Source organism: Cyprinus carpio, chromosome A24, assembly GCF_018340385.1.
Source record: "Cyprinus carpio isolate SPL01 chromosome A24, ASM1834038v1, whole genome shotgun sequence".
NCBI classification, from domain to species: Eukaryota; Metazoa; Chordata; class Actinopteri; order Cypriniformes; family Cyprinidae; genus Cyprinus; species Cyprinus carpio.
The window spans coordinates 15678920-15706136 of NC_056595.1; the positions used below are offsets into that span (position 1 = coordinate 15678920).

The 27217-nt window shown below is 37.7% G+C and overlaps 1 protein-coding gene across 2 annotated transcripts in view; it reads right to left on the reverse strand.

Annotated features, from left to right (window-relative positions):
• Nucleotides 1–6406: 6406 nt before the first annotated feature.
• The window catches only part of LOC109099634 (catenin delta-2-like), a 249903-nt gene continuing 229092 nt past the window's right edge, over nucleotides 6407–27217 (reverse strand). For both annotated transcript variants that reach the window (XM_042714368.1, XM_042714369.1), the window contains 4 exons: nucleotides 22302–22428; nucleotides 10853–10984; nucleotides 10247–10323; nucleotides 6407–8251 (listed from right to left, as the gene is read on the reverse strand). In XM_042714368.1, the coding sequence (XP_042570302.1) occupies nucleotides 7991–8251; nucleotides 10247–10323; nucleotides 10853–10984; nucleotides 22302–22428 (597 nt within the window). In that variant the 3' untranslated portion in view covers nucleotides 6407–7990. The remainder of the gene's footprint in view (nucleotides 8252–10246; nucleotides 10324–10852; nucleotides 10985–22301; nucleotides 22429–27217) is intronic.

The following is a 27217-nucleotide window of genomic DNA, read 5'->3' on the forward strand; positions in this document are numbered from 1 at the left end:
TTTTTGGGTGAACTATCCCTTTAATGTGGACAATTTTGGCTTGCCACATACAGAAATGTTATACTGGTTGAAAATGAATCATGGTTTTACTATACAGTGAACATAGTATTTGTAGATTTCCATGGTTACCACTAAAGTAACCTTTTTGAGTTTAATCACATGTAAATTAATATATAATCTAATAAAATGCAATAATCTAAATGGAATCAAAATCACGATTAGACAGAAGCTGTGATTGTCATGTGTATCTTTCAGTGAAGCACGGTTCTGTGATCAGCAGTAAATCTCCATCCAAAGGCCAGAGGGCGCTCTCGCGCTGAAACTCCAAATACGCCTTACAGAAGAATCTCAGGAAATGCCTATAGCAGTAGCTGAAGATTTAACTAGTGGTCAACCGATATTGGTTTTTTGACAGCTGATGCCGATATCTTGGAAAGTAGGATTGCAGATGGCCGATATAAAGCCGATATAATTTTATTTATTTTAATTAATATTTAAGAAATTTGAAATCATTTGAAAATTAATTAAAAAATAAATGTTAAATAAACATACTTTAGACAAAGTTTTTTTCACAAATAAATAAATATTAAATAAAAAAATATTTTAAAAAGAAAGTAAACACTGTAACCAACAGGGCATTCAGTATTTTGGGAAGTTTGTGTACATGAATTATATTTTTTCAAATAAAGCCTAGGTAACATTCATTTTACATGCAGCACACAATGAAAATGACATGAATAAGACAGTGGGCAAATGCATAAAACGCAGCATAATTTGAAATCATACGCATCTCTATTCAAGCAGAACTCTCCTCTGTCAGCATTCAATATAGAGACCTGCACTCCCACAGGAGTACTGCCGGGACCCAACGCAACAGGGTGCGGCGCGGGACAACTCTTGATGGGCGAGTGCGGGTGCGGGTGGGAAGAGACTCATGTGTGCGGGATGAGGGAGAATAAATTTACTCGCAGGACTCCCGCAAAATAGAAACATAACTTTATCTAAACATAAAGTGTCTAAAACATATAAATTGTTTTTTATCTGTTGCACAAAAGCAAAAAGAACAACTAATATTAACTTTAAAATAATTTACGTGCAAGCTAGGCATAGTTTCTATTTATGACACGTGTTTTTATGGGTTGCGCAATGTAGCCAAAAGACAGACTCAGCTGTTGATTTCTGGAATGCAATGGCCAATCAGAGGTGATTAAGTTAGAATCTACTCACCGCAGTGCTGAAATTGCGTGCTCACGAATCCTCTCATTTTGACACACGAAGTGTAGACATTGTGAAAGATTCATTGTGCATATATTTATTGTGTTATAACGGAGCTTTATAAGATCGCGATTAACTGAGATGTCAGCGTTTAGTGATAAAGGAAGTGCTGCTCACATTCTGCCATGCTAATCCATGCATGCAGCAGCCCATGCTTGCTTTTCTGTTAAAAATAACATTTGTTTGTGAATGTTGATGCTTAGCCTAAATAACAAATATTTTACCAGGAGTGTTTATGCTGGGATGTTGTGGAGCTTAGGAGATGTTACAGAACCATTTCATTTAAATTTCTTTGATGTACTGAAAAAAAAAATCTATATAGATTACTTTTTTATGCAGGCTTTTGTGGGCGGGAGTGGGACAAATCATGAAAGTTGTGGGCGGGAGCGGGACCAGATAAAATATAGTTCTGCGGGAACGGGCGGGCGCGGGACAGAATCTTGCGGGAGTGGGACTGAAAAATCCAAGTTTGCAAGGTTTTTGAAATTAGATGGTTATTAGACATTCAAAGATTTGTTTAAATGAAATAAATGTGTATTGCTGAATGCTGACAGCAAACAAGAAAGTATTATAATGTTTGCCTTTCTATTACTAATAATATAAAAGCAATCGTTATAAGACTTTTTGTATTTGTTTTTTATTTATTGTACTTTTTAATTCCTTTGTTTAACCGTTCTATCTGATTATTAGACAGACTTCTATCTGTATTTAGACAGAACTGGTAATGACAATGGCGAACAAGAGGGAGAATAAGAGCACTATGTGCTCAGGCGTTGCCGTTCTTAGCGCCGTCAAAATAAAAGTCTGTCGCGCCGTCAAAATAAAACGCACCTCAAATGCATCGACCAAACAGAGAAACTTATCGGCCGATGCCGATATTTAAAAAATGACAAATATCTGCCGATATATCGGCCTTGGTGATATATCGGTCAACTACTAGATTTAACTGCTTTCATTGATTCAACATGATTAATAAACACAGGACTATGACAATATATGGTTTATCTGAGTTCTTATTATTATAATTTTCATTAAAATAAAGTATATTAATAATGCAATGCCTTTATCACTGCTTAGAATACTATGAAATATGTTGCGTGCCTTATTCTGTGTAAGAAGCCACATCATCTCACAGAAAGATTTATTTCAAACACTCGACTGATGTTATGAAGTGAGTTTGGAGTAAAAATATGTTATTAAATGTGGTATTTTCACATGCTTTCTGGAGCAGCATTTACTACACAGAGCCATAGTTCACTGAGAAGCTGTGAAAACAGCTGTCATTATTGCGAACAGTTTCTTTGATTTCATAATCGTGCAATAAAATTGTCGGTGAATTATTATTATTTATTTTTTTCCGTAACTTGTTAGTGAACTACGGCTCTGTGTAGTAAATGCTGCTCCATCTGAAAGCATGTGATGATGATTTACTGCTGATTACAGAACTGGCTTTACTAACAAAATGTTCATGACAATCGAATAATCGGGCAGCCCTAGTATTGAATGTTAGATCCCTTTCAAATATACTGTTAAATGGATATCATTAGCCATTTTACTCTTAATATTTTAATAAATGTAATAATTTAAAAGTTTAATTTAGGGGTATTGACATCGGCAACACTAAAATTAAAGATTTGTTATCATATTGAAAACAAAATAAGTGGTATCGCCCATCCCTACCTACATTATTGGCCACATACACATTGTATATTTTCAGGAGTGACAACCACATTTAAATACAGGAGTGAATCCCCAAATTATCATTTTTTTATGTGTATGGAACAGAACTCACTCTCAAAACTGTGATTCAACAGTAACCATAGCAGTATTCTGGTGTCTTGTGTTTGGTATCCAGTATGAAAAGCTGATCACTCCTCCTGAAAGGGCTGGTCCTGTTGATGTAAATCCGCAGGGCATAAACAGGACATAAAGCATTTAGCCTCTGTTCCTCCGCAGAGGAGAATGGAGAAGGGTGAAAAGCGGAAAGTTCAAGCACCTCATAAGTGAAAGCTGGGAAGCATTTTGGCATAAAATCCAGGTTAGGCCTGAAAAAGACCTTTTCTCCACTAAGAGACAATGTAGTGCATGAGGGATGAACAGAGAGTGCATGCAAATTCCTACCATCTATAAGGTCTTGCAAAAAAAAAAAAAAAATGCCAGTGAATGAGCACTGATATGATATCAGCTTGTGCCCCTCGCACCACTCCTCAAATACAGGCCACTTGCAATCATAAAGGGAGCATGTAGAAGAGGCTCTAGCATTCTGAATAGTTAGCAACGACATGTAGGGAGAGCCTCTGTGTTTAAGTTTGCCCTCTCACAAGCCAGGCCCAGAGGGCCACCCTTTCCAGGTGAGGATGGTAGATTTCCCCATACACTTGGGACAGGAGGTCTGTGCATAATGGGAGGGGCCACTGCTGGGCATACAGAAGAGGGATTATCTCTGCCAGCCATGGAGATTTGGGCAATCTAGGGTGCTATCATCATCATAGTTAGGCTCTGTTCTTTCACCCTGACCAGAGTAGGAGTTATTAGGCAGAGCGGAGGAAATGTGTAGAGAAGCACATTGGGTCATGGGTGGGCTAGTCCATCCATGCCGAGGGGGCATCCTTGTCCAATAACGAGAAGACTATAACAGAGCGGCAGAGATCATGTAATGGGCTGAGATGAAGAGATTCACTTCATGAACGCCCTCATTCTCATAAGGCCCAGAGGCAGGACTCAAAACTCAAAGAGGACCGATTGGGGCAGGCCAGCAGATGCATTAGCCTGAGCGGCAATGGATGATGGGATGGCCTCCTTGTCATCCAAGCCATTGAGAAGTCCTGCATCATCCTCATCCCTGGAGCTGGGCGGTCCGTCGATGAAATGGGGATCAGCAAACAAAATATCCTCAAGGGGACGTGTTGCATTGATTGGCCCAGCTCAGAGAGTCCGCACTGCGGGAGGCCCCCGGGAGCACGCCGGTGTCCCCTTTTTCCACATCTGAGTCAGAGAATTCCAAGTCAGTGCTCTGTGTAGTGGCCACATTTAGCCTCCGACGCAGGAGCTTTGTAGGAAGCATCAAGCAATGGCTACAGTTCAACGGGAAATCAATGGCTTCTTAAGCTCCTTGAAAACCCACGAAAACCACACAGAAATGATAGGGGTTCCCTAGCAATGATGAGGATGCCGGGCAGGCTCGCAACTGGTTGTCCACAGGGGTAGCCAAATTCAATTTTGAAAGAGCCATGAGTTGCGGACAGTAGATGGAGTGAGGAAAAGGCTAGGTAAGAGGCGGGTAGCTAAGTAACAAGTGCGAGCGTGGGCAGCTTGCAGATAAAATGACTAACCTGATAAAAAATGACAAACACATCTGGCGAAGGCTGATCCAAAGATGTGTCTTCCTGTAGACAATAGTGAAAGTCAACCAACGAGCTGTGAATAAATTACCAGAAGTCGCAAGAAGCAAATGTCAACTAAGGAAATTCAGTTTATCGAGGTAATAGAGTAGGCATGTGCAGGTAGTGAAATTTTGGTATGTTGATAATTTCCAAGATAACACTTGAATTTATAATGGATTTTCAAGTCAAGACGTACCTGCTTCGCTGTGATTTCTTGCACAACTCTGAAATGTATTTAAATGCATCTAACAACTAATTGTTCAGTTTGGTTCTGTAAACACAGCGTAGAATTTCTGCAAATGTGGCTCTACCTGCATTTTTCAGGAGTCAATTTGGCTGTAGAATGTGGTTGTCACTCCCATAAATTACTGTACTGTGTGTGTGCAAAAAGCAGAGGTGGAAAGTAACAAATTACATTTACTCGCGTTATTGTAATTGAGTAGCTTTTTTGTGTACTTCTACTTTTTCAAGTAATTTTTAAAATCTGTATTTTACTTTTACTTAAGTATATTTTTTTTGAAGTATTGTACTTCGCTACATTTTAAAACGCATTAATTACTGAGTATAAAAAAAAAGAAATCGCTCCCTGGAAACTACTGCAGTAAATAATGGGCAGGAGAGCAAACTGGGGCTAAAATCACAAGAAAGATGCAGACGGACAAGACAAGTTGAACTCGAAAGAAATGAACTGAACCCCATGGCTATTTTTATGTTCTATTGTGCAGTGTAGCCTAAGCTGTGTTTGCCTAGGGAGACAAAACCAGTGTTGCCAACTTCTTTCAATGGAAAGTAGCTAAACCCCGCCTGAAAAGTCGCTAAATGTCGCTAGATGACGTCATACGCTAATTAGCATATTCATGACGTAAGTGCGTGGTATTTTCTTGCCTCCCTGTGTTTACATACTGCATTTTAATGCAGCCAAATTCGCAATAAAACTGCTTTTTTTATTATTATATTTTAATGTTTCTGTTGACAAACAACGGAATGAATATTATAATGACTGAAACGCGCTCCATTAAGAATACATAACCAGCTCTCAAAGATATTAATCTACACTAAAATCCTATTCACGACATTGTCTAATGAAATCAAATACACATACGATTAAGACAATGGTTGTGCTGTGATTTCGACTATACTCGCATGTAAAATAGAGTAAGAAGATACAGAATTTTTTTTAACTGAAAGTGCTGCTCCTCTCTGTGATATATGATTAGGGCAGTTGTTGTGCTGTGATTTCGAGCTGGGAAAAAGAGACCTCGCGCTCGTGCGGCAGTACCAGAGCGTTTTAGAGACTAAATAAGGTTTGTCCAAGAAAGTCGCTAGATTTGTCGCTAGTCGCTTTTTCCAAAAAATGTCGCTAAGGGGGTCTGAAAATTCGCTAAATCTAGCGACAAAGTCGCTAAGTTGGCAACACTGGACAAAACTAGCAGCTTATAAAATCCCGACATCAACTTGTACTTTACTTGTTTACTTGTACTTAAGTAAAATTTCGTTCATGTAATTGTACTTTTACTTGAGTAGAATATTTTCATACGCCTTCCACCTCTGGCAAAAAGTACTAAAAGGTGAATTGACAACTGAATTTAGCTTCAGCATGTGCGTGGCCATTGTGTAGCGAAACCTGCCCCAAAGCACCACCTAGTGTCCAACCAGCGGTAATATTGGCGTAACTGCTTTGAACACACAATCGTTTGGGTGTGAAAATGATTATTTTGTGGCATGTCAACTGGATATAAGAAAACGGCTTCAAATCACAGAGTAATTTATTGACCTGACATCAGAACATCATCCAAATCCAGCATGATTATTTTAGTAGCTTGGTAACAACACAACTGGGACCAGGTCAACATTTCAAGTTTCATTTTCTCTTTTCTCTGTTGGAATCAGAACATGAAGGTAAACGGAATCGTTTTTCTTTTTTTTTGTACAAGTCTTTTCTGGTTTGTTGCTTTCAGTGACACTGACATCAGCACATAAAAATTATATAGATCTATATTTATATTCATATTTATATATTTATCATTCTCTATTAACATCTCAGTGTAGCAGTTCATCATCTCTGGTCAAGTCAAACAGAAGCAGCAACCTGTCAGAAACATAGCCTCTCATAGCAAACACTGATCAACATACAGCAAACACTCAACTAACATTGAGAGACGTTTTTTTTTTTGTACATCTTTGGAGGGAATTAAGCTTGAAAAGTTAAGTTTTGCCCTCCTGGTAGTATTCCAGTGTTTTCTAGATGTCGCTTAATTCCAGTAAAACACACTTATGAAAAGAAGAAAAAAAAAAACGCAGATACAAATTGAAGCAGTAACTGAAAAACTCAAAAATGTCCCCAGTGCTGATTGAAGAGATTTTTAAAATTTGGCACAGTCAGTTAGCACAGAAAACTGAGATCAAGGTCTAAAACAGACAGTTTTCCTGCAAGTATGGATGATAAATAGCCGCATTTATTTTTATTCCACACTGAGTCACCAAGAAAGAAAAAAGTGAAATTGAAAAAAGAATCTATGTCAAAAATCTACATCTATTTTTGTAGGCAGTGAGAAAGCACTTCATTGACAAGGAGAGTGAAATTATGCTCTGGTCTTCATATGCTTTTGTTTTAGTCGCCACAGACATATTCACATTTTCAGAATGAACAATATTGGCATTTACATCCTTGCTTTTTGAGCGTAATTTTGGGGAATGGACACTGAAGTTTTACACATTTCTTTGAGGATTATTATTATTTTTTGTCTTTTCTTGTACTGTAAAACATATACCCAAAGCCATGGGAAGAATCGAGTGGTTTGTGTAATTTACACAATGCACTTGTGTAATGCATTTCTTTAATGTACTCTAAATACTTTACATCAAAAAAAAAAAATAAAAAAAATAAAGGGGAAAAATGTATAAAGAAAAGGCTTTTGATCCACCGTGACTTCAAATGAATGAAAAGAAAGTTTTGAAAATTGTGAAAAGCTGTTCCCGTAGCTCATTTTACAAACTTAATTTTCTTGTGCTTACATACCTCACCTTTCTCTGCTATATTTCTTCTTTTTTTTTTTTTTTTTGCCACTACACTTTTCAAATACCTTTCAATACATATCCCACTTTCTACTCCAAAGGTTAAGCTTTTGCTTCTCTTTAAAGTATGTGCTCTCTCTCATCTCACACGCATTCTTTCTCTCTCTGTCAAGGCCTTCTTTTCTCTCTCTCTCGCTTTCTTTTTCTTTTTTTTTTCATATTCGCCATGGAACCAGCTTAGACTAACAAAACTCTCTGAAAAAGGTTTTGTGATATGCATGCACATGCAGTTTCCCAGCCTCTATGTGCTCCAAGTCCTAAACCCAGGAGTCAGGGGATGCGGGGTAGTGACTCGTTTCGTAGTTAAGTTCGCTATAGGGCCGTGCGGCAGAGTAGAAGTCCACATAATTCCCAGTGGACTTGAGTCCGAGGTGCATATTCAGATCGGTGGCGGGAGGGGGACGATGGGCCTGATCCTCAAAAAATGGCTCTTCAAAGTTCCTAGTGGAGTTTTCATAGATGGGGTATGCCTCGTAGTCCTTGCGCGGGGGCTCCTGTGGTGCGGGCAGCACTGGGACCTGAGGTGAAAGAAGGATTTGTGAGTGAAGTTGATTAACAGAACCCTATAGAGTCTCTTACTGTATCTCAAATTTGGGACGAAAGGGTAGCTGTTGTGCTTCCAAACACAGTGATTTTGAGCGGATGTGCTTTTATATCGTACAAGGCTCAACAAAGGATGGCCCAGTGCTATATCATACATTTTTTGATAATGTACATACATTTTTTTTTTTTAAACTCGGCTATGTTTTGAGTTTTTGTTGAAATAACACGAATGACTTACTTTTGGTAACATCGGTAAAAATTAGTTGAAAATTACAAATCAATCAGTAATGTTTGGCCATGCATGTATTTATGAATTTACTGCTTTTTGGTGTGTTTTTTTAAAAATACTTTCATAACTCTATAATTTCCTGCTGTTATAGCAAAATGTCTTTTGCAAAGAAAACTTAAAGGTGTTATGAAACGGAGAATCAAAATATTGCAAGTTTCAAAATTCAAATCTAACTGACCAGTTTAAAATATGAATGATTCTTTTCTACTCTTCTGAAATGCTCAGATATAAAATTGGGAAAATCGTGATGCAATTCTCCAAGAGACACCCCTTAATATGCATCGCACGTAATCTGAGGAGAAGTGTTCTGAACAACTCATGTCTGTCCATCAATCACAAAAGCGATACTGCTGTTGGATAAAGATGTCGAGTAAGACTCAAGCTCAGACGTTGTTTTGTTGGTGGATGTAAAGAAACTGCACCTTCAAAAACCTTGCATAGCCACCTAAAGATCTGAGCATTAGAAATGCATGACTTCAGTTTATTTTTAACGACATGCCTGAGAGACTGAGAGATAAAGTTTTTGTTTGTTCTTCACATTTCACAATGAACTGTTTTGTGAATTATTCTAAATATGCTGCTGGTGCTGAATTCTGACTCCCTGCCAGATTATTTTAATTATGGATATGGTTCAGTGAAGTTAGCCAATCGCAGCAGTGGGCATTTACTTCTGAGAGGTGTTTAAAATTAAAATGGCCCTTAAAATGTATTGGTTTTCACAGAGAGTAAAAATGAGGGTGGAAAATGATAATTTTTACAAATATTGGATTTTTTTGGTGCAAAAACTTTGAAAACTTCCTTAACTAATCTTGAGAAACATAGTACAAAATTCTGACCCATGACCCATTTAATTTTTTTTTGAAAACAAAAACAATCTTTTTCATATGCAGACATACAAATGAGATAATATAACATTCTGCCTAACACCTCCTTTTATGCTCCATGGAAGCAAGCCATGCAAGTTTGGAACAACAGGAGGTGAGTAAATGATCACAAACTTAATTTCTGAGTGATCTAACCATTTAAATTCACATTATTCTGTCCATACAGAGCTGCTTTTGATTCTGATTTGAAGCAGAAAATGAGATGTTACTAATTGAAAAAGATTCAGAGCTGAATGCTCTCCAGCTACAGAAAGGAAAGATCCATGTGGAAGCCAGGCTTATCAGTACCCAGCCTCATCGCAGCTGCTCGTCTGGGACAGCATTTCTGTCGACTGTCTCAACATACGGTGTGGTGCAGAAGTGTGCCAGTGACATCTGGCAAACTTAATCCATATGAAATCAGAAAATTTACCATGATGAACCTTGTCAAGTAGAAGTATTATATCTTCTATATGGCCAAAGTGCCAAAAAACAAAAAAAAACTTGGAAGCATATAGTTGTAATTCATTAGCATAGCATGATGGCTCACAAAGTCAAATAAACAACATCTGAGGGGTCTATGCAAGAATGAATAGATCTTCAGCCTTTTGTTTGCCAAGACATTTCTGGATTGGTAGATAAGACAGCTGCCTTGTGTTGAAAACAAGCGCTAATGACATATCCTAACATAGCTGCATAACAGTTGTATTAAAGTAAATGGTGAGATTTTAGGACGTTTTTCCACAATCAGAGACACATCTGACATGCAATCTTAGACCCTGGCTAGCGGAGCCATCTCAGGCTGATTCTTTGCTCACCTGGTTGTGTTTGATCTCATCATTTGAAGTCTCGTATGAGTTCCGGAACAATGTGGATGTTCCACAGGAGGTTTGAACTGCGGGATGAACATGAGAGTATAAATGCGCAGAGAATTATCTTTTTTTTTTTAATAAATCAAGCATCTAACAACTATGAAAAATTCTGGAAATTGTACTTATTGACAGTGAAAATAAGATACTCTCGCAGGGCTGAAGCTAGGAGCTCTGAGTTCTATTTTAACCAAACGTGAGTCAGGGATGAGGCTTGATGGACCATTAACAGATTTTGCCCTTTAACACTTATGTGTGGCTGGCCAAGAGTTCAAACCCAGACTGTGTTATTTTTTTCCCCCTAACATATATTAAAATACAACATTACAATATCTAACAAATCTTGATTTGTATATTTTTCTGACACATTTTGAAATACAATACACTGAAGTAATAATAGATCTTAGAATTAAGGCAAAATTATTGTACATATTTTAAAAAGCTCAGAAAACAGTGGAACTCACAGTTCTATAAGTGGACATCTAATTTTCTTGCTGTTAAGTGCTTTGAATAAAACTCTGTTCTTCTTCCTCTTCCTCCTGAAGTTAGACCTACCTGCCATTATGTCTTTTCTGGAAGTGTGCTCTCCTTTGTTTCCATGGTAACTGGCGTTGGTTCCAGTGGAGTCGTAGTCGCTCTTCCTGTCCTTGAGGCTGATCATCTCTCTGGGTGAGGCGGGGGCGCTGGCTGCAATTCAAATCATCACACAAACCCTTCTTACTGAACATCTGGGTATACACCGGCCTGATTTCACACTTTGTAGTTTTAACTATTTTCTTTCTTTTTTTTAAATTTAGATATTGTTCTGTCTGCCCGCCTTAATGTCGTTATTACCAACTTTGACTTGACGTTGACTTTTTTTCAGTTTCTGTTTTTTTTGTACACATTTCTCTCTCTGCTTCTTACTGTCTTTGTTCATCATTTCCTGCCTGTACGAGGCTGGACATGCAGAGATGTGCATCATTAATCATCATTAGTGCTGTTTAGCATGACAGCATGAAGGATGTTTCCAACAGGTCCTGTACCAGCCAGCTCCAATCTACCCAGCACCCCCAATTCAAATAAACAGGAAATCACACAAAAGGTACCATATTTGTCCTTGAAGTGCCAGTTATGACATTAATGTCATATGTCAAGTTATGACAGAAAAGAGTGAAGTTACCATATGACAGTGTAGTAACTGCTTACATGTAATCTGGATTTAACATTTAAATCTATAAACAAGTTATGTCATAAGTAATCTAAAATTAATTACATTACCTAAAATTAGTAATCTTGATTATATTACTGACTACAATTTTAATTTCAATGTAATTTGTAATCAGTAACAGACTACAGTTTGTAAGTAATCTACCCAGCATGGTGTTGCTATGGGCCTGTTTACACCTGGTCATTTCATGCGTTTTCGCTGATCAGATATCTGTCTGATTTGTTAAAACGTTTCCATTTACACTTGGTCACATAAATGTGTCGTCACAAAACGGATATAAATCTGATCTTCAATTCCCGCACTATATTTAAATTTAACGGAGTACACATCAGCGAAATCAAAAGATAAGCTCTGCATTTTATTAGTTATAAGCTCATTTCAAGATCAAAGCCCGCAATAAGAGAGCGCTCAGCATCAGCACTGAAAAGATAGATTAGTCACACTACTTTTAATGAAGATGATTGTGTGTTGCGCGTCTGCGTCTTTCAGTTTCATTTGCGGAAGTTTGCACGTCAGCTTGCTGAAGAGATGCTCAGTTACTTGTCCGTGGCAACGCCTGTAGCATTAGCGCTGTCATATCTGACTATAATACCATATAGCATATAACACGCTCTCACACATTTATTATTTTAAAGTTTGGGAAGGAGTAAAATTTGCATATGTTGTTTCAACAACCAGATACATTTACACTTGTCCAGTTTCGTTTGGAATGCATCCCAGACCACTTCCTGAAGCGATCGGATTTATATCAGTCTCTAATACGTTTCGGAGGGCATTTACACCTGGTCTTTTCATGATCGGATAGCTATCCAATCAGAAAAAACGTATGAAGTGACCAGGTGTAAACAGGCCCTATGTGTCCTGTGTTATTGTTAGAAAGTTGCTATAGACTTTATGTGGCCCTGTCTGTCCCTTTTCAGCACTGCGCTCCATGGGCGGGGCTAGGGAGGGGCTAGCAGGTGCTTCAGCACCTCCAAGAAAGACCATAGCATCCCCACATATTTTTTCCTGGAATCAATTATATACATGCCATAGCCCATTGTATTTAAAGGGGTCATATGATGCGATTTCAAGTTTTCCTTTCTCTTTGGAGTGTTACAAGCTCTTGGTGCATAAAGAAGATCTGTAAAGTTGCAAAGACTAAAGTCTCAAATTCAAAGAGATATTCTTTATAAAAGTTATGAGTCAACCACACCCCCCTAAAACGGTTCATTCTAACATGTCTAATAATTTTTGGTTGGCTTTTGTGGGTGGTTTTTTATAGATCTGATAGATTGTTCACACAAAGAAAGAAGGCATAACTTTTATTCTCGCTGTTGCCGCCGCTGCCATTTTGTGGAGTCGCTGTGTGTTTCGTTGTGAAAGCGAAACTATTTTGTTTGGCCTTCCAAAAGTGAAAATGACCAGAAATCAGTGGTTAAGTTGTATTTCAACACTGCTCCAGAACAGTCCAACCCAAATATTCAGATGTGTGCTGCACATTTTATGGAGGATGAGGACTGTTTCCTGAACCAGTAGCCTGCAACGCATCTGTGGCACAAAGGCTGTTTCTATAAAGTTGGGCAGTTCAAACTTTGAAAGGAAAGTCTGGCGCTTCTGACTCACAGCCTGTAAGTAAGTTTTTTATATTGAAATAATTTGCCAATGATGATTCAAACGCGAGTTTTGAGCAGTAGAGTAGGCTTTTTGTTTGTTGTTTCTCAGATGAAGAATTAGTTTTTGGTTTTAGGTTTGCGATGCGCAATAAAAAAGTGTAAAAAAACTGTATAAGTCATTATAATTAGTAATTATGTCCCCACTGGATGCAACAGATGCCTCGTTTGTAATGGATTTTATTGGTTTTTTCTCATTTGATCACAAATGAATCTTTCTATTTAACCAGATCTTCTTAGTGAACCAGTCGAACCAGTTCACCACATTGAACTGAATCGTTTGAAATGGTTTGTGTCTCCAGTATGCACTAATCCACAAATTACTTAAGTTATTCAGTTTATAAATGTGCCTTTCACTCCCTCTGACGCGAAATAAACCAATATCCAGAATTATTCAGTTACTCCTAACAGTACATTGACTGAAGTGCTAAAAGAGAACAGATGATGGGATGTGCATGAGCAGAGCAGCTGGACTGAGTCTCGTACTGCTGGCCTGGGAGACAGCATAGTATGTTAAGGGGCGTAACATTTCCGTCACACAATTGAGGCATTCGGCCAATCACGACGCACTGGATAGCTGGCCAATCAGAGCACACCTCGCTTTTTCAGAACGATGAGATTTGTAAAAAATCGATGCGTTTCAGAAAGGCGGGGCATAGAGGTGAAACAATAATGTATATTATATGGAAAATAACGTGTTTTTGAACCTTAAACTGCATAAACATTGATTTACACCAAATACACAAAATAATGTTCTTTTTAGCAGCATCATATGACCCCTTTAATAACTAAGATGATAATAAAAAAAGGCATGCATAACTTGTGCAGTGCAATAATGACGTGATTTGCAGCTGTCACACTTTTCGTAATGTCATTATAGCATTTTATTTAAAAATGGAGCACTTCCTTGTGCTAAGTAGGCCTGCCCCCAACCAAAGATTTTTCTAGTCAATTAGTCACACGTTATATTAAATTTGATTAATGCAATAATAGATTAACCATCCTTTAAAATATAGGCAGACGTATTAGGCTAGAGCCTATTCTGCACTCAAGCTTGAGCATAAAGCAATTGCCTCAAAGCACTGGCAAAAGGATTATTAATGTTTCAGGGGAAAATAAGACATTTTAATTATTTATTAATAAACTAGTGCTTTCTGAGTCGTGTCGGGTGCAAAGATGAAGTTGCCGAATGCCGACGCTGACTCGCCATCTCCACATCGATGTGCCTTTAACAGAAATGCACCTTTTCATACGGACTACAAAATTAAAGAATAGGCCTATTACAAAATCGAATGGGCGAGTTTTCCTTATATTTAATTTATTCATATAAAAAAAATAATAATAACCTGTTTTGGTTATATTTACTATGAAATGCAGGACTCCAGACTGCAACCATTTTTTCTGCCTGTGTGACAGCACTGTCACCTGCTGCAAGTTTAGTTTAACTTTTTTTTCTTCTATTTTTTTTTTTATAAAAAAAAGCTTATCTTTGCTGTTTACCATGCTATGGAGGCTCTCTTTTATTTATTTATTTTGATTCCTCAGTGTTTGCTAAACGTTCTAATTTATTTGTCATTATACTGCATGTGGTGAATGCCTGTCTTGTCTTATTTGTTTTTGTTAATAAACGTTTTGTAAGCTAGTTTGTCATTGTATCTTACTGTTTTATTGTTACTGTTTTACCAACTGAGAAAGTAAGCCGCAAAAGAGCAACCAGTAGGAAGATTAAGACTGGAGTCCTGAATTGCCCAGCTCCCCGTCAATGATGTAGCACCCTCTCAGCACCTGCGTTCAAAATTCTCTAGCACCCCCCCTGCTGCACTCATTGACCTCTGTCTTCTGGTTTGTATTTCCACAGCATGAAGGTAAGATCTGAACAGATTTATGAATGAAAATCTTCCCGGTCTACTGACATTTATGACATCCACTTGAATCAAACATTACAATGTTCATGATAACTTTCATTGATTTTACACTAAGTAAATCCACTTCATCAGCTAATTCAATCTTCAGCTAATCTTCAACAGTGATGCCATAGAAATATACAGAGCTACCGCAAAAACGGAAGTTCAAACAAAATTTGAATGATGGCTGCACACTTGTTTGTTTGGCACATAAGGTCTATTCATTTTCTAGAGTGTTGTGTTCTGAATGGTTGTGTTGCTACTCAGTTGTTAGAATGTTCTGAGTGGTTGCAAGGTGGGTATCTCCACCCCCTGTGAAATCTCATTAGTCATTGTGTGGACTGACAAATTGCTTGTTTTTGGAAATGACAGAGACCTTGGAGATGCTAGTAATGTGCAAAAGTTAATTCAAATACAGCACAATTCCTTCATATATACGTTCATACATTTCTTCATACAGAATTATTAACAAAGCAGATTAATTGTATTTTTTAAACCAGAGGTGTCCAGTCCTGGTCCTGGAGATCTACCTACCTGCAGAATTCAGTTCCAACCCTGATTCAACAGCCCTGTCTGTAATTATCAAGTGCTCCTGAATATCTTAATTAACTGGTTGTGATTGATGTGGATTGGAGTTGAATTCTGCAGGAAGGTAGATCTCCAGGAACAGAGCACCCCTGATCTAAACTGTATCACTTGATGTATAATTGGGCTGTTTGGCCTGATTTCTTTCTCTGTCCATGAGCTCTGTGTTTTGTCCTAGCCACTTTAAAACAGCTGTATGAATGTCACAGAGATCAGGAGAGAGTCTTCCCTCTGTGCCTAAAAATCCCTTCCAGCCTCAATGCTCTAACCGGATCAGCGCCACTCCCCCTCCGGCCCTCCTAGAGCCTGGTCTGATAGAGCCTGGATCCCTGGATAGTGGGCAGCGGCACTATCTCCAAAGCACACAGCTACCCGAGGGCTCATGGGCACGGAAGACCTCTCTGGCCAGCATAGAAGGATTTCGACACACCCACATACACACACATGCACCCACACCTATTACTGATTAGCCCAGACCATGAAACATAAACCGGCTCATATACACACACTCTTTCAATACACACACTCCAGTAAAACACATAATAGCTTTAAGCACCACTCTACCCACAATGGCCAAGAGAAACATTAGCATGCTAATTATTTCAAACCCATAATCAGATTATAACCGCAAGTGCTTTACCCTCCTCTAAACTGCCTTGATATGACTCTAATCTAATCATTGCTCCTCAACAAAGCATTATTTTGCAAAAATATGCACATAACTGATTATCGGCCTTAAATATTGAGGAGCTCCAGCGGTTACGGAGTCAACAAGCGATGAGACTCTCATAGGCTCCTGTCATGTTTCCATAAACCTCACGAATACAGATTTTTAGGAACACACAAAGCAGTTTTGCAGAAAATCACTACTGATGCATTTAACACAGTGTACAGTGCTTTCGGATTCGATTGTCTTCTGGTAAAGCTGCAACTCTACCAAACAGTTGATTACCTTAATGGTAGAAAATGAAAACAATATTTTTCGGTGGACATTGTTTTTTTATGTTTGAAATGTGTTTTTGAAAATATGTGTTTGTGATTTGGTCATTGTGATTTTGTAAAATTCAACGAAAGGACTTTTGTGTTTGAGCTACAGTACATAGGCATTAGGAGAGGAACAGCTGGTTATTGCTAAACTTACATATATCTCCTTACCTACAGCACTGAATAGACTTGATTCTGAGAAATATGTACTGATATATCAGCTAATACACACAACAGTTTGAAAAAAAAAAAACTATTATTGTCAATAAATTCCTTTCAAATTAAATTCCTATGAAACCTGATGACATTAATTTGTTGTTGAAGTTAAATGTTAGTCAACTTGAACAACTATGTTATTTAGGTTACAACAGGAAATTAGCAATCTGTATGTCTATAAAAACAAAACAAATAAAAAGTGTTAAGGCCAACTTTCCCTTCTTTCTCAAAAATGATAAATTGTGACAATAAAAAAGCTCTTTAAGTCAGGGTAAACAGTTCAATCTCTGCCACATCATAGATTGTATTTGAAGTGATCTACAGATTGCTTCCTTACACTTTCGACTCATTAACACAATGTGCATTTGATATTTCCACTAAAAAAGGAATACTTCACCCAAAAATTTTAATTTGCTGAAAATTTACTCAGCCATCCAAGACATAGATGAGTTTGTTTGTTCATCTGAACAGTTTTGGAGAAATTTAGCATTGCATCACTTGCTCCCTGGTGAGAAAAAAGTACACTCCCATAATGTACTTAAAGTGCTCTATTTCCATGCACTAATTTTGTAATTAATACTAAAAATTCTTCTTTAGTACTTCTTTAGGACATCTAAGTGTACTCAACTGTGCTATTTTGAGAATCAGGAAAGAAATATGTGCAGATCAAACAAAAAAAGTGCTAATCAAATATGTCTGTGGATTTTGATGTGAGAGAACAATAGGGGATGGACTTTTTCACTAGAGAAAGCATTATTATGGATTATGGACTGGTATTTTTTACTAGAATTGATGGTTTAACGTTAAAATGCCTTGATGAATTTGTTTCTTAAAAAACACAGCTTTTTGCTTCGTAAGATGTTAACCGATGGACTGGAGTTGTGTGGATTACTTGCAGATTTCTGGCATTTTTATCAGCTGTTTGGACTTTTATTCTGACGGCACCCATTCACTGCAGAGGATACACTGGTGAGCAAGTGATGTAATGCTAAATTTCTCCAAATCTGTTCTGATAAAGAAACAAACTCAGTTACATCTTGCATGGTCAAAGGGTGAGTAAATTTCATTTTTGGGTGAACTAGTCCTTAAAACACCAGTAATGAACTCAACTGTACTTTATTAAATTGAACAAAGAGCTCTGAGTTGCTTCCCTCAATGTGTCTCAGTATTACATTAATAGCTGGCAACTCCACATCAAGGCTGTTTGTGTTCTTAGGGTCTGGCATCCCATAAGAGTATATCTGAAGGCCTTGTTTGGTGGCATTAGTAGCATCACCTCTGTGCTTCGTGATTAAATTATAAAAGGGAGCAAAATGTGAGCAAAACGTGTCAACTCTGGATTTAAGTTCATGCCAAAATCCTTGATGTGGATGGACTGACCAGGCAGAGCTCCAACTTAACTGAGCGACTGCTACAGAAACATTGATATCTGTGTAATTTTAATGTGAGGTCTGCTGATATTAATAAAATGATGATGAAAAAAATCAGTGATCTTTTTCCAATCATTTTTCAATGAAAAGATTTACACTGTAAAGCATAAAGTAAAAAATATGGCAACATTTTGCATGGCTTTTTTAGTTGAATTTATCTACTTTATTATTCTACATAGATATATTCATAAATGCACCAAGCACAAAACCATAATCTACTCTGCAAACTGTCTGATGAATGCTTTCATGGTGCAAATTCAAAGATGAATGCTTCTAGTGTATCCGTTGATTATAATGGGAGTGATTCACTTTTGATGTGTCATGACGCTCTGCTGGTATCTGCTCTAACTATACGTTTAATGTTGCCAAGCAACATTGCTGCTGAGTGCATTAATACAGAATATGACTTTGTGCAGGTGCTTCAGGTTATAGCAGCTAATTTTACAATGATGTCAAATGTGGCTCATCCAATCATATTTATAATCTATTACGGTTTTGATTTTTTTTTTTTACGCAGGTGTTACATCAAGTGCAGCTGTTTTTGCACTTCAACCAGATTTATGCATTTGTTATGAATAATCTTATGTGTTGGTATGAGTCCATCAAATTCCAATGAAAAGAGAATAAAGCAAGAAAATAGGTACCTTATATTTGTAAAATATTTAATTTATTGAATCATAAAAAAAAGCTAAATAAAATAAAAACCTAAAGTTGATTTATAGCATTTTGTGTGTGTTTCACAATTTTTGGAGTGCCTTTTTAAGTTGTTGTCGTGGATTTTTAAGATTTGTTCCTTTTTTTTTTAAACAACATAGAACCCAAATGCAAAAAAAGAGAAAAATCCAACCTTTTATTTAAGTACATTACTTTGGTGATAAAAAAAATCACACATTTAGAAAAAAAAACTTGAAATCATGTGTCCCACAATTATTGGCACCCCTGATAATACTTTGTACAACCCCCTTTTGCCAACAAGACAGCCCTTAATCTCCTCCTATAACATTTCACAAGATTGGAGAACACAGAGAGAGGGATCTTTGACCATTCTTCTTTGCACCAATCTTTCAAGATCATCCAGTGTCCTGGGTCCTCTCTTATGCACTCTCCTCTTTAGCTCGCCCCACAGGTTTTCGATTGGGTTGAGGTCTGGGGACTGAGATGGCCATGGGAGGACCTTGAGTTTTGTGACTGCTGAACCATTTTTGTGTAGATTTTGCCACATGTTTTGGATCATTATCCTGCTGAAAGACCAAATTGACGACCCATCATCAGCTTTCTGGCAGAGGCCATCAGGTTTTTATTTAAAATGTCCAGGTAGTTCAAAGTGTTCATAAATGCCATGCACCCTAACAAGGTTCCCAGGGCCTTTGGAAGAGAAAATGGCCCAAAGCATCACAGATCCTCCACCATACTTCACGGTGGGCATGAGGTGCTTTTCGGCATACTCATCTTTTGTTTTATGCCAGACCCGCTTAGAGTGTTTGTTGCCAAAAAGCTCAATCTTAGTCTCATCTGACCAAAGCACAAGATCCCAGTTGAAGTCCCAGTGCTGCTTAGCAAACTCCAGACGTTTACGTTTGTGAGTGTTAGTGAGAAAAGGCTTTTTCCTTGCATGCCTCCCAAACAGCTTGTTGGCATGTAGAGAGTGTCTGATGGTTGTTTTGGAGACTTTGTGACCCCAAGATGCCACTCTTTGATGCAATTCTGTGACAGTGAGCTTAGGACTTTTTTTTAACTTCTCTTACCATTCTCCTCACTGTGCGTTGTGGCAAGATAAACTTGGGACCTCTTCCAGCCTTGTTTGTCACTGTTCCAGTTGTTTTAAACTTCTTAATGATTCCTCTGACTGTAGATATGGGCAAGTTAAGGCGAGTGGATATTTTCTTGTAGCCATTGCCTGACTTATGAAGGTCGACACACATCTGCCTTACTTGAATGGTGTGTTCTCTTGTCTTTGCCATGTTGACAAATGGGTAAGAGAATTAGGCCTCTGTGGAACGTCATATTTATACCCCAGGTCATGAATTACTAATTAAAAGTTCCTATTTTTCAGCGGAATTGTTAGGGGTGCCAATAATTGTGGGACACATGATTTCAAGTTTTTTTTTTCTAAATGTGTTATTTTTGTTTTGTTTTTTACCACCAAAGTAATGTACTTAAATAAAAAGTTGGATTTTTCTCTTTTTTTGCATTTGGGTTCTATGTTGTTTAAAAAAAAAGGAGAATATTTAGAAGTCCACGACCACATCTTAAATATATAATTGTATTTTTTTTTAAGTTATAGCTCTTAGCCATGGCATATTAAACAAGTTGAAACAATTGCAAAAAAAAAAGTTTTAATTTTAATTACTATAAATACTATACAATATAAATAAATGAATAAATACATATATTACTTTAAATTTGATAATACAATGTTGCACAAAATAATAATGAGTATACAAATAAATATCTTTTCCCACAGTAAAAACATGTCTGTAATGCTGCAGCAAATCACAAGGTTGTGGTATTAGTGAATGAATTACATAGTACTGCTAATTTTGCTGTATTGTTTTGGCTTTGAGCTCACATGTATCTTAGGAAATATTAATTGAGTAGCACAGGCTAAACCCTGCTGTCACATTCTGATGCTCTGCACCAAAGAGCACAGCTATACTCCGGTACGCCTACAAGACCTTAGACACACCAATTTCTCTCTTTCCCCTACCTTCCTTCTCTCCGTCTAACTTTGAGTGCTTTGATCTCTTACAAAAATCTACCGTTCACCGTTTTCATGACACACTCTGGAGCTCAGACCATAGAGGAAAAGCCTGCAGACAGAACAGCATGAAACCAGCTGCAAGCCAGTGGATGACTGGAAACCTCAGAGATTCAACTGAGAAAAACAAGCAGACAATGAATCAGTTTATCTTAAATATCTTAAGAGATCATGTTGAATTATGTGAGCACTGCTCTACGCCATATTTCCTACACCACTAGTCAACTGAATCTACAGTGTCATGGCAAACTAAATTATATTTTACATGAGACGTGAGCTTGCAGCCTGAATTAAATGCAAAGATAACGCACCTTCCTGTCTGTGTGTAAAAACAAACAATGTGTTTAGTTTAATCCGATTAATGAATAAAATGACACTTATGACCCAAGTCTTTTAATGAATCACCCTGACAGAATCGGCCTAATGAATCCTTCACTGAATCCATGAATTAACATCTAATTAACTTAACCCCACCATTTTATTTTCAGTCATGTTCAAATCAGACCAATCACTATTTTGTGTAGTTAAGGTTTGTCGGAATCAATATTGTTACTGACTGATTCTGTTTTTTGGGAATAATAATATTATTATATTTTTATCATCAAATATAAAATACAGTAAAAAATAAAATATAAAATCACACACACACACACACACACACACACACACACACACACACACACACACACTCACACACAAAAATTATATTATATTATAAAAAAAACTGTAGGATAACACTGGCTATATATTCATTACAGACTAAATGGTCTGGGAAGGAATTCTATGCAAAACTAAACGTAATATTTAAAATTTTGCATTAAAAGAAGAAAGAACTTCATTTCATCACTTCCGGCCATTTAAAGACCCATTAGTCCTAAAATTCCCTCTTCTGCTACTCAGCCTCCTCCACCAACGGCCCTCTCAAATTCTTAATCTGGGAAAAGTACTTTTCTGCTTCAGCGAGATGCTAAGTCCACCGGAAAAGGTATTAGAACCACAACCAGCCGGCCATGAATCCACTAACCCCAATAGTAGTGTGGATCATTAACCCTGAGTCCCAGGATGCACTGAGAAATCTCCATCAGTTTAATAGGATTCTATCAGGGTTAAAGAGAGAATCAACCTGCTGTTTGTAATTTTTTCAAATCCAGACTGTAGAGCTTGGATTTCAGGACCTTGGACAGCAACTCAATATTTCAGCACTGCATACTGTATGTAAAATGTATGTGTTGTCATTGTTGAGAAAGATAAATACATATACTCACCTGATCGGTTATTAGGGGACGTCCGGACCGGAGATACTGACGGAGTGCGTGACGATGAGTATGGTCTCTGTCTGTCTCTCTCTATTGTTGAGGCCGAGCCAACAAAGTGATACTGTGAGTAGCCATCCTAGAAAAAATAAAGAAAGAAACAGAGAAATGTCTACAATAATGCATACATTAATTTGTTTTGTCTTCTAGATGAGGGTGCACAACACAACATCCTTTTTTTAGTATCTATGTACGCTACATTATCCCACTGTTATCCTGTCAGTTTAGTTTAAGGCCTCTTAGTGTGGAGTCATTACAAAAATCAATGGGCAGGTGGAGGTACAGAAATCAATGGACGAATGATCTGGAGTCAGTGGCTGTGGAGAAAGCCTGTTTGATGTGTGACTGAAGCAACCTGAAAGGCTGATGGAGGAGATAAACTAAGGCCATTGGCCACTGGCTCTATGACATATCTCTGTGAACATCAATCAATTGGTCTGCTGAGTGTGCTGAGAGCATACACTCATATACTGCATTATTAAAAAGAACAACTAAAAGCTGGAATACAGTGTCTGAATGGATTAAGTTGCCTGTATAAGATATTAAAGGCACAATATGTAAGATTTTTTTTGTTATTGAAATATAAAAAATACAACTAGAACAGTTATATATTTTGTTGACTTGTATACTTACATTATCCCAAATGTTTCCACATTATGTTTCCCAGAGAAAATGTTTTAACTTTGCTACGGAATGTCATTAAATCCAGAGAAATAAGATTTCTGGTTTTATTTTGGAAACAACAAAGTGCTATGTTATGCGTTTTAAAGAATGTTTAAATCCAGAGAAATAAGCAATTTTAACTAGTGCATGAAAACTAATCTCTATTATATAGCTCAACACTGTATAGTCTTCACGCAATGTCATAATTACGATTATTTTGAGATGATGCTTTTTTAAGTTGGTAGTTCGTAATTACGATATGGCGTGAATGCACCTTTTTTGATTGAATCTCGTTTGCTTGATTTACTGCAAGTACCATATTTTTACCATGCCTTAGAGTAAACTATTTTGTAAAGTGGCTAACACAGCATAATCAGATACAGTTTTATTTATAGTAACAGTAATAAAGCATCACACAATATATTATTCGCATACCATTTAGCAACACAAGCCATCCTGCATTTATTAATATGATATTCTAATATCGATGTAGCTTACTGCAGTGTGCAACAAGTGTCTCATAGCAGCTGCCGAGCGAACTCACAGAGTAGCATTATAACAGAACTTTCAACACACTCAAATGTAACTAGTATGATAAAAGAGGACTGCTTTACCCAATATACACATGACCGGAATGAGCAGATTCAGTCATTAAAATATGCCTTTATTTCTTTTGAACATGCACCCTCTAGCAGTGAAAATTCCTTACTGTGCCTTTGAGAGCATTCATCAGATTATAAATAAGTTCAGTTTCACTGAAGAAATGCTAAAATGATTCATACAGCTGATTCATGTGGACATTACTGCAGAGCATAGTTCCGGGCATAAAACCACCAAAATCAATAAAGATAAGCAGTGAGAAAATTTCATCCTATTACTAAACTCAACATTTTACAAAGTCTCAGAATGGGTCAATGAAGGAGCTGAAGTTTTGTTAGCTAGATTTGTGCTAACAGGCTACAGATGCACAGTGAGGAAACAAGGAGAATGTCTGAAAACTTGTGGCCAACTGAACAAGCCCTCTAACAGGGACACAGAACACTACCCTTGACATCCCAATTGCCTCTCCATGACATTCCTTTTGCTGGAAAGGTGAGGAATAGATCAAACGGTCGGTCCCTCAGACTCGGTGCAGTTCAAAGCTGCCCTACTTTCCCAGCACGGCAGAAACTCCAGCAGGAGAAACCACTGCTCTCCATCTAATGTGCTTGTTGCAAATAATGACATTGGACAGGTATTTGAAGGCTCCAAGGTGCGTGAAGAGAGGCACGGAACAAGGAAAAAACGGTACTTGTCGCCTGTCGACTAAAGACCTCTTCAGTAGGGGAGTTTGTCATTTCCTTTTACTCACGCTGTTCTAAGTGTTACTTGAACTTTCCCACATGAGGTAGAAATGAAAACTTTTACCTATATTCTCTATGATAATGGGCCTTTGGGCTGGCTGTGTAATAGAAGATACCAGTATGGATGGATGCTTCTTTTGAAGATCTTTCTGCTCTCTGAAAACAATACTTTCAGGGAAGACTGAGTTTCAATGTGATTAAAGAATCTTTTTGCGTTCATTACATCCCATATCTCATTTCTTTCTTCTTTATCAGGTCTGAGAGAATAATGCGCTTGAATTGATGGACTTTTGTGCTAAGGTAACGGCTCTTGAGGTGTAAAACTGGTGAACAGTAAATGCATGTGCGTCTTTTTAACCCAAAACCCTCAATTTATTCTGTTAATTCCAGTTGAACGCATGAAGCACCATTACAGGACTGATTCTGACTCAGACCAAGACTGAAAAGACCAAGCAGACCATACAAAGATGAGTCATTTATGGCAACCTGCCTGCCCATGATTCCTCAATAATGCTGCTTAAGAGTCAGATAGAAAAAAAAACTTCTGGTGTGGAAATGTGCACTGAAGCAAGCCAATGGCAAGCGCTCATTATTATACTCCCAGAGGCGGATGGAGCCAGGAGCGTTGCTCTTGCTGCGTTGGCTCCCTTGGGTCGCTGAGGCAATTGACTACCCTGATACTTCCTTGTGGAGAGCATTCGGGAGGGATGACTGTGGAATTGCATCTCAGGAGGCTGCCAGGCTGAATGTAACACCTCTCAGCACAACATGTGTGAGGCTTCAGGCTCAAGATCAATGGCATAAGCAACTTCTCTTAGGCAAGAACTTTACTTCATCTTAGTCCGGCTCTATGTCATACTGAGTAAATCAAGCCAAGCACTTCTGGGCTTTCTCACAAACACACACACACCTTATTAGTAGATGGATCTGGAAGCCGTCTGACTTCTTCAAAGATTTCTGTTCAAGCAGATCAACTGCTGCAACTTTATATGAATTAAATACATGTTAATATGCAAAATTATAAATTATAAATAATTATGCATTATAGGCTAAAAAATGTTTCAAAAAGCAATTTTCAAATGTTGCAAAAAATCTGTTTACTGTATATCTGAACCTCCCTAGAGCATAAATGCAATGCACAAACTCAAACAATAATTTTCTGAAATGTATGAATCATTCAGGCTTTATATATATATATATATATATATATATATGTTACTATATATATTATATATGTTACTATATATATATATATATATATATATATATATATATATATATATATATGTATATATATATATATATATATAGTATAGTAATTTTTTTGAAAGATTATTGGGGGAAGATAATATAAGTAACAGGAAGTAAAGTATATATATTAATTTAAATTAAATATGTCTATGAATTTATATATATATATATATATATTTAATTTTATTTATTTATGTCTATGAATTTATATATAAAATTTTAAATGGTAAAAAATAAAGAAAAAAATAAAGAATACAGGGCACACAGAACTAAGTATATTATTAAAGACTGTTAAACTCCATAACACACAACTTCCTTCCATACTGGCTAGAAGCATCAAAACCAAAAGATCACAGATGCTTACTGGGCACGAGGCCATTGTTTACAGCCTTGGGAGGTGTCTGGCTTCCCAAACCTCTTGTTTTTGCTTTCCTCCCCTCATGTGTTCCCTGTTCTCTCTCGGGCTTCATTCATTACACCACCCAAAACACAAAGAATTGTGCCTCAGGTGGCCCGACTCATCCAATTGACACCTTTCATTTCAGCGGAGGGAGAGAAAGACACATCCACGTGGAAAAATTTTTATTTTTCACTCATGAGATGAGAGACGGGGCTCTGCAAATGTTAATAATAGCAATCTCTTTCTTGCTGCCCTTTGCTTAATACCATCCCTGGTGACATTTCCAGGGCTCAGCTGGGATGGAGGAAACAGGTTAGGTTGTGGGAGGTTTTAAAAATCTTTGCAAAACCAGACTATATAGGGGAGCTCTATATCTCAAAAACCAATCTGAGAACTGTATATAATAAGTATTACTGTAAATTTACCGACTTTGGCCTCTCTGATGATGCATTTATAGCTCTGGCTGTCCTCCATGTCCTTGACCTCATCACTTTATCTGCATCAGCTAAAGCAGCCGTTCGATAACCTGCCTCAAGGCGGCATGCGAACACAACGCCACTGTGAACCTGTAAGCGCTGTGGTCTTTTGTTCGATATTATTTATAGATATTAAGTCAGCTATTATAATGCGAATTGGTGTTCTATCTAATTACTCCCTTTCATTATAATCTACACATGGTACCTTTTTGTCGAACCCTCTAAATATTTAAAAAAGACAGAGAGGGTAATTAATAGTATGTGCACATGAAATTAGAGCTCGTAATTCGACATTGGATTTGATGGTGACAAGCTCAGCAGGGTAAACTCACAAACATCCATAATTACATATTACAGACATTTTCGAACAGGCATTGTGAATTGCTGTGCTCTGTCTCCGACACAGTATGGGGAGGGGGCACCGTTATTTCCACAGACACACTTCTAAACTCATCTCAGCGGCGCAGGCAGTCGGCTCTTGGCCTTTTCTCATCTCTAAAGGTCAGCATGGCATCCGTTGCCGTCTCCGTGGGCTGTAATTCTGTGACGCCTGCTCTGCAGAATCAAGTGAGTGAAACGGCACATTATAGAGCTCGGTCCAGGACGTCCCTCACCACCCAGCGTCGTATCTGTCAGGACGGAGAATGCTCAGCGAACGGGAATGGTGTGTTCTCGTAGCCTAGAGGCTTCTAGTGCTTGTGGGGGACGGTGGTCTGTCACAACCCAAAATTTCCA